At 39.1% G+C, this 9,089-nt stretch overlaps 1 protein-coding gene across 1 annotated transcript; it reads right to left on the reverse strand.

Moving 5' to 3' along the window:
• Positions 1-918: 918 nt before the first annotated feature.
• LOC127658484 (hepatocyte nuclear factor 6-like) lies at positions 919-5,595 on the reverse strand. Its single transcript, XM_052147804.1, has 2 exons — positions 4,551-5,595; positions 919-1,229 (listed from the first exon to the last, which is right to left on the reverse strand). The coding sequence occupies exons 1-2, from the start codon at positions 5,593-5,595 to the stop codon at positions 919-921; spliced, it is 1,356 nt and encodes a 451-aa protein (XP_052003764.1).
• Between the last annotated feature and the right edge of the window lie 3,494 nt (positions 5,596-9,089).

A 9,089-nucleotide genomic window follows, 5' to 3' on the forward strand; every position in this document is an offset into this window, starting at 1 on the left:
TGACATCTAAGAAACGATTTGTGTATCAGAAATTAACTGATGCCAGAGGAGAAAGCTTTTTGGTTTCCTCCTTGCAGCCAATCAGCAGAGTCACATGAGGTTCATCAATCAATCGGCTAAGTTTGAAGGCTGCCAAGTTTGAAAGTGTAATGACTGCCCCTCCCCCATCACTGTCTTCAGTTCACCCTCATTGTTTGAGAGGACAATATTCCATCCTGTGCTGAGACTGTAGTTGTCCCAAAGCAGATGCCTTTTTTGAAAAGTGGACTATGAAACGTGGCTTGGCTGTCAGTAATATTGGTGCAGGATTTCAACTTTGAGTATAAAAAAGAAATCAAGCTCTTGAAAAATGTGTTCATATTTTGGTTTTAGCTGCAGTTTCTTTGTCCAGTACTTTTTCCCCATAAAATAATCTTTGAAAGATTTATTTGCATTCTGCTTTGTTTCTTTGGTCATAATTATCTAAAAATCTTCATTCTTAAGAACCTTCAATGCCCTTATATCATTTTGACGATCACTTTCCATCTGTCACCGTCAACAAATTAAAATCAGTAATGTTTGGAACTTGCACTGATTTTAAACTGTAATGTAATGCAGATTATGAAATAATAAAAAAAACGATTTAATATCTGTTTGCTATCTTCTCATAAACGTCCTCAGAGACTAAGTCGATTTGTGAATGATTTTATGAGCCCTAATGTGTTGGGCTTTAATCCTTTGCAAGTAAAGCTAAAATAATCACTAAATCTACAATCAAATCCTGTCTCACCAAGACAACTCTGGAAATCACCCTTGTAAAGACTTTATCTTTGGTATCATATGCTTTTGATTTCTAAATAAAATCATCCTTGATTAAAAATCTCAAACATTCTCAGCTACAGGTAAACCTGTGCAGAGCAAAAATGCTTGGTTTTCCTATCATGCCTTGGAGCAGGTCACAGCAGGAGAGGCAGTACTGGATCCCGATGAGCCAGTGGAGGATGGACGGCCCTCTTCAGTCCAGCGGTTCACGTTTCTCCGGCGAGCGTTCATGAAGAAGTTGCTTACAGTGGAGAGTTCAAGGCCCAGCTGCTGGGAGATAGTGATCTGCAGATCTTTGGTAGGTCGGTGATTCTCTCTGAAAATGGCCAAAAGTGTGCGACGCTGCAGGTCTGTGAAGACTAGTCGGGTACGCTTCGGCCCCTGGTTTCGCTCCAGCTTAGACTGCTCCTGTTCCTTACGCTTGCAAGCTGAAACATAGACAGAGAGAGTGAGAGAGAATGTTAGCAGTATACAAATAAGGCTTGCAAATCTAAATTTGTTTATTTCTTTGTTATTATAGTATCAGATGGCCTCTACAGTTTTTTAACTTCAGAAATCAAAAATCATGTTTGATGAATATTTATTTCCATGAGGCTATTCTAATATATAGCTTGTGTCTTTAAAGACAATATAAAGCATTGTAGAAAAAAAATAGAAAGAGGGAGAGACAGTTGTGCAAATAATAGGTTTTATTAAGGAAATTATGGTTGCAAGCTAAAATGAGTTCAGCATCTTCAAAACAGAAAACCCTGAATGTAAGATGTAACAAGCTTGGTGGTGATTAAGTGAAAGATCAATTTCAGATGTTTTCTGTATCCTGCATTTTTAATTTTACAATAATATACAGCTCTTCGTGTAACATAATAACCTGTTTAATTAAATACCAAACTGGGAGTTTACCAGATTTTTGCCTGAAAACCAAAGAGAGTCTCTATCAGACAACTGCCAACTTGATACGATAGATAAATGTACTTTATTGATCCCTGAGAGGGAATTCGGGATAATGAAGATTAAGTGAGAAGGGAAAAGACTGTAAACGTGCTGAACAATTATAACACATAAAACAGATGAACAAACCATGACTCATTTAATTAACACCAACGAGAAAAACAAAACATTAAAAAGTCACTTGTCCTCAAAATGCAGGATAGAAAAATACACGATCCCAGTGTCTTTTATAGCAGCACTATATGCAGATTCAATTCAGGCTAATCGGGTTAAAGGCTAATACCATAGTCCACATGCACATGCACATGCCCAGCATTTTACCTTTCTTTCTCATACTAATCTTAGTCAAACAACTCGGTTTCTTTCTCTCGATCCACCTGACCTGCTATCGCCAGTATAATAGTGACCATTGACTAAATGCTTCCTGATGAGTAAAATGTGTAAACGGTAGGAATTACCATGCTATAAATCCAGCGCACTGCGCCACACTTACAGACATAAACATCCCCCCATAGAGTTCTTATGATCGTGGGAGCAGGCCCATATCATTATGTATGCCAATTGTCTCATGTATTTGAAACGTGATCGAAAGTCTTTTTCATAAACAACCCCCACCCCCCAATTGCCTATTACCACCCCCAGTCCTGCTCCCTGCCTACTCCACCCCCTGCTGATTTTTTTTGGCCAGGGGCTGATAGAAATTATTGATTAAATCTGTGCTGCTCAGACTACCCAACCTATAGAGGAGGTTTAACCCCTTTAGTGCTGGATGAAAAGGAAGCTTCTATGTGGCAAACAACGTTTAAATTCAGTCTCTGCAGCCATCAAGGAGGAAAGAAAAGAAACTATGCAGTCTTTTATATAAAAATAGTTTGGGCTAAAAAATAATTGTGTGGGGGGTTGGGGTATATTTGTATTGTGTACAGCTGCTAATCAAACAAAATTTCACAGCACCAGTGAAAGAGCCTCTGATATTTAGGCTGTTTTTATCTATTTGACTCTTTAAGACAAGAGCTCTAGACTTCAGTACTTGTGTGTGAAATCCCAATGCTGTCCAAGTGCTGAGGTTTAGAGTAATGATCTCTACCCTGCCCTATGACTGAATTTCTCTCTGTTCATCTCTCTCTCTCCCAATCAAAGCTCAGCCAGTTTGCAAAAGTACACAGACACAACCCAGAGAACATATCGACATGAGATACATCCACACCAAAGACACGAGTTAGGACATAGGAAAAGAAGGACATAGGATATCCTGGAAAAACTGGATACAAATTAGTCCCAAAATTAAGATTGATAAAAAGGCAATAATGTAGTCAACAAATCAAGCCAATAATATAAAGTTTTAAAAATGAATTTATAGTGCAACAAATGTGCAGTGTGATCTGTGAGCCTGTTTGCACTATGCATTAATAATTTCAGCTTCCAAATAACCACAATGAAAATGGATGGATTAAAAAAGAATGTATATGTTTTATATAAATAAAAAAACTGCATTAAGCTGAATAATCATTAAATGTGTCTGTAAGTTACACTACTGTCTCTGAGAGAGGAGGCGTGTAGCATGCATTCTAATTTTGCTCACGCCGTCTTATTCACAGGAGGTGTGTGCAGGAGCCTTCTGCATTGCTTTCCCAAGGAAATCAATACTAGCTAGTAATTAAACAAAGGGCATGAGAAAAGTCAACACTCATGGAAAGTGGGTTATATAGGGAAATAGAGAGGTGTCCACTTGTGCACTTATTTGTGTTATGGCTAGAAACTGAGAAAAGCCTTAAGAAGTTTCAAGAAAGTATTTTTATCAGACAAATCTGATATTTTTGGTTTACAGATACAGATACAGGTACTGTAATAAAAAAAATATATATATATATATAGAGTCTGAGTCCATTGAACTAGAGTAAAATGATAGGACACAGAAAATAAAAAATCTGTGTTTACATTGTTGCAAGATAATGTATAATCCATAATGAAAATGTAGTGCCAATCAACAAAATTTCCACAATAGTGTGTTTAGTGACTACCACAAAGACAACAGTAGGACCCAGCAGCACTCGGGCCAACAGGGCATTGATTGATTCCATGTATTTCATTGCATGGGACACCCCTCCAACTGAGGGCACAGTGGTCACCAATCAATATCTGTAGTGGTAATGCAAGCAGAATAATTCATTCTGAAGCATATTTCAAGCTTACGTGATTGATCGCTTGGGATTCAGAAAGATTTAGTAAAATCTGTGCAATCTGCGTTTCTCTCCCACCCCACAATCCTCAGTGGCTGCTGCAGCACGCCAGCCGACATTTTGAAAACCGCCCCATTCCTGTATCGCTACCACCCCCCCACCCCCTCGTCTATTCTCATGTTACTGTTTTTCTCTGGATCTCTTTGTGTGCTTTGGACAACAGTTGCCATTTCAGCCTTGTTAATGTCAAAACATTGTAACACTGCGTGACGCACTGGGTATGTGCTGAATAATATGACTATAGTGATAATAATCACTCTATAGTATACACTATGTTAATTTGGCATTATTTCAACAAGTAATTTATTTTCCAGATTTACCATATAATAAAATTAATTAATGTTTAGCAATTGTTGGTCAAAGAGATTGCTGATGTATTGTGACTTAATGACCAACTAAAATTAAAAACATGCTCACTCTATTTATGGCTAATCACATAGATTATGTACCACTTTATCAATACTGACCCATATGTAGTACAGCTAATTTAATAAGGATTTCTCATTGTTTAGCAACAATGCATACATTTACAATTCAATTAAACAAGCTAAAGGATTTTACCTTCCAGACGCAATGAGGCCATCCTCTGAAACTCTGGCTCCTGTAGCCAGCGGGACATCCTCTTAAAGGTCTCACGACCAGACTTGAGTTTCCCCCAAGGTTTGGGGTTCCTGAGCAGATCTGACAGAGTGCCCTGAGACCTGCACAGAACCCTCTCTGCGAAAATGGCCTGTGGAATGCTGTATCTCTTTAGTTCTGTAATGATTCTTTGTGCCACATCTTTGGTGTTAATCTCCTCTCCTGCACCACTGTTCTGGGAACTAGTTAGCATGCCCTCCATTCCCAGGCTTGAGCCAGAAGAGGATGGGGAGGAAGAAGGAAGCTCCCCCAACTTGGTGGCCTGTTGGCTAGGGAGATGGTGCTGATAACTGTGGTTGTATATATGGGGGTGATAGGTTGGAGTATGCTGATGGGCATCCATTTTGTTTAGCTGGTGGCTGACCCCATGCTCTCCCCCCAGAGAGATTGGTGACATCTCCCTTCCAAAGTCTGGCACTGTTCGACAGATGTTCCCCACATTGCTGCCCATATGGACTTCATGACCACCTGGAAGTAACTGGCTAGTATGTCCATTCTGACTCCCTAGACTACCATAGCCATGCATGGCGGTCTCCAGGCCTGCACTGCCCAGTGGAGGAGACAGACCCTGTCCTATACCAAAGTCTTTTCCATACGAAGTGTAGTAGTTTCCCCCCAGACCTCGATCGTCACGCATGAGAGTGAAGCTGCCGATGACGTTGCTGACGGGCAGGCAAGGGTGGTGATGATGGTGATGGAATTTGTCATCAAAGGGCTGAAGAGGTGTCAGCGTGGTGTAGGTGCTGCCGCAGCTGGTTGGTGCATCCCTACCGTACCCCAGAGTTGTCATGCTGTGGTCGTACCCAGGGCTCTGGTGCTCTGACTCCAGGCCCATGGATGGGCCCCCCAGACAGGGACGAGGGAAGGCAGCCGTAAGATCCCGAGAGTGCAGCATGGCTCTGCTGTCCTGACTGTGTGCCAGCTCTACATGACTGTGCACAGACATCTCTCCCATATTACCATCCATGTCTTTACCACTTCGTATGTCACAAATATCTGTTGCTCTTAAATGCGTTGCTCAGTTTCTGCAAATTGATTTAAAAATATAGTTCCTGTGCGTAAAATAAATCTGTTGGAATTTCAAATCAGATTTCAGTGTTTTCTCAGAGACATTTCATCACAACAGCACCATGTTAGGTCATAGAAGTTAATTCTGCACTCCATAGATGCATTTGTGTTCATCCCTGTGCGTTTTGCTGTTGGTTGGGTGATTACTGTAAACGGAAAGCTGTAAAAGAGACAAGGAGAATCATGATCACTGATTTTGTTATTGGTCATTTATTTAGACTTTATTTAAATGTATATTTGTTTAATAGCTCTGATATTAAATTAACTTACAATCTGATTGTATTCACATGTTAATAACTTGCATTAAGTCAGTTGATAGCATGCTTTCTATTAACATTCAAAAATAATGTCAACAATCTTCTCTATGTAGAATAAACAGCTTGAACAGAATTAAGTTAGAATTGCCTACCTCACAACACAGCATGCGACTGGATGGACGAGAAACAATCGAGGCAGCCTCCACAAATAAACACAATTAAAAGCCGCCAATGTGGTATGTTAATCTCACACCTCCAGAAATCCCGAATTTACAAATCGGTTTTAGGTAAAAGCGACATTTGTGTATCATCAGGACATTTCGGCGCTCAAAAGAAAGCACCGTCCTCGATATCTGCTAGATTTCCGCTGGACCAGAACTGTCGAGGATGCAACACAAATGACGCGTGAGGATGTACGATAGTCGCTTGGCCAGACTTTGTTATGCCGCGACCGTGTCAGAAATGAGCGCCGATCTCTGTCTAAGCATCGGACTGCCTCTCTGTCATTAGGCTATCTCTGTGGTTTTGCCCTTCTCCTCCTTCTGTATCCTCATCGATCTCGGCCCCAACTCTCTCTCTCTTCATCCAGCTCCCCCTCTCTGTACGTAAAATCTGACAGATGTGGGGTGAATTTACAACCCTCGTTAACTCCTTCCCTCCTGCGGACCTCGAGAGGCCATTGTCTTAGGTGGGGCGACGGCGAGTTAGATGCTCACACAGACAATTTATTGAAATTCAGGATTTTTCTTGACACCAAGTTTATGCCAAGTCTTCGTATTAGTAAATTACTTTAATCATCCTTGTCACAATTTTTTATTTATTTATGTAGGGCCTACAGTGTAGGCTATTTCTTGCCATTGTATTGTTGATATTTTCCGGTTCTTTAAGCATTTATCAAGAAAATTCAGAATTATGAAAATGTACAGAAAAAAAGAGATCTCAACTTAATCCAATTATAATGCCAAAGCATTTATTTAGGATTAACTGCATTTTTATTTGCTAAAGGCAATTAACTGAAGGAACAAAGCGCAGTGACAGAGAAAGAGGTTCTTATCAGCTGTCAGCTTACATAGTTGTGGACAGTTAACATAAGAGTTTGCTTCTCAATCACAGAAGTGCTTCAGTCTGCACCTATGACCCTCTTCCTGAGAGTACACGCGGCTTAATAAACAACAAGATTACAAATGTCGGTAATTTAGCCTTAAATAGCGCTCCGTGAATAGGCTATATGTCCGAGAGAGGGAGAGGGAGAGAGATAGGAAGATAGGAGGTGTTTTCAACTTGGAATATTAATCATTTCTATCTGTCAGTTTAATTTTTAGAGATGAGCAATTCTAGCGCTTGAAATTTTTTCCAGTGCGACGTGGGACTGCTGTCTTCCCGCACCAGATGCTGCACTATCGATCTAGGGGCTAGGGGAAGGAGGGGTGTATGTGTATGTGTGTGTGTGGAGCAAGAGTGTGTGGCTGGAGTTAAAATGGTCAGCTCTTACCGCAAAAATGGTCCGTTTGAGGGTCGAGGTGAAAGTCCACTCACTGCGGCTGGATAGATAGAACACTTGAATGAAAACACTTGTGATCCAGAGTGAAGTGTTGACCCTTTACACTCTTTATAATTTGCCATTTTTAATAAAATAAATGTTTTATTATTTTAAAATAAAATATAATTGTGTTAACCGACAACATTTAATTTGGTCAGTAAACAGAAGTCATGAATTTATAGGCGAAAGCAGTATAGCATAAAGAGCATAAGTCAAAAAAATAAATAAATAAAAACATAGGCCTACATCTAGGCCTATAGTAAGGTAAACAACAGTAAACATGATCATCATCATCATCATCATTGTGTCACAATGGCGTTCCCTTCTGACTTTGTTGCAGGGCATTAGTGCGTTGTTTTTATTATTATTAGGCTATTATTAATACATTTTGTGTTTTTTAATTGCTTTCTCTGTTTCGCCTAAATTACACGGGGCTTTCTCTGATAGCATACAAGTCCAGCAACATAAAGCATCGCGGAATGATTTTTTTCACCTATTCTCTTTCTATTTCTGGGACACATATCAATGATCAATGATCTAAACAAGCCTTGGAAATCAAAACAGCAGCCAGCAAGTTAGTAAATTATTTATACCTGTCTATTGAGTTCTTTGAGCCTTTGATCAGTCCACGTCCTTCTCCCGAGTGACATGTAGAGGCCTGCAGGTTAACACGTATATAGGCCTTCGAAGCTAAACAGTAAAAAAGTTTTTATTATTAGACTGCTGATCCTTCACATCATGTAGAGACAAATATGTAGGCCTACAGTGTAAACCTATATCACGGAGTACATATCACAATAAAAAACATTTTATCCGAAGTATAGGCCTAAATATGTAAAATTGAATAAATGAAATGATGCGACAGAACCACATATTTAGCGGAGAGAGAATGACAGACACAAGTAGGCTACATTTCGACTTTAAATTTGACTCCCCGAAATATCTGTACGGCATAACAGCCATCTCGCCAAAATGCCAAGCAATAGATGATTTAAAAAAAAAAAAAAAATCTGTATTATGGGTAGAGATCAGTTTTCCATTGCTTTGGTATTTTAGGCCTGTTGGTAAGTCTCAAAAGATAAATGTTAGTGATCACATTTGCAAACTGTCATGCTTGTTTGGGTCTTGAAACCTTTGTAAAAAAAAAGAAAATATTGTCGATACACTGCACGATTCAAGGAGCATAAAGAAACAATCATGTCACGTATAAATACCTGTGCATATGCAATTTATCGTGGCAAATTGTATTTAAATAAGGGCTATATTGTTTTAAAATATTGTACTATTTTAACTGTTTGTATTAGTAGCTTAAGACTGTAGTTTGTTCTTTGCTTGCAGCGTTATAGGGAAAAAATATTCAGCCTTCAATACCTCCTTTAAAAATGATTAGCAATAGGCCTATGTAAAAAAATACAAATAAATATAAATCTGGTTAATTCCGGAATAAATGTGCCCTGCATAACTAGTTGATGAAATTGTAAATAATAATAATAATAATAACAATAATAATAATAGCCTAATAACGATAGTTATCTAATTAATACATTACTGTACTTAATGGCTATACTACTGTTGATCTACTTTTTTGGTCTTTTT

This window comes from Xyrauchen texanus, chromosome 17 (assembly GCF_025860055.1).
Source record: "Xyrauchen texanus isolate HMW12.3.18 chromosome 17, RBS_HiC_50CHRs, whole genome shotgun sequence".
Classification (NCBI taxonomy): domain Eukaryota; kingdom Metazoa; phylum Chordata; class Actinopteri; order Cypriniformes; family Catostomidae; genus Xyrauchen; species Xyrauchen texanus.

Bases quoted from the DNA above. Each gene is read 5' to 3' on its own strand.
- LOC127658484 (XM_052147804.1), bottom strand. From the start codon at position 5,595: ATGGATGGTAATATGGGAGAGATGTCTGTGCACAGTCATGTAGAGCTG. The intron at 1,230-4,550 runs GTAAAATCCTTT...TCTATGTTTCAG, and splicing joins GGCCTCATTGCGTCTGGAAG to CTTGCAAGCGTAAGGAACAG.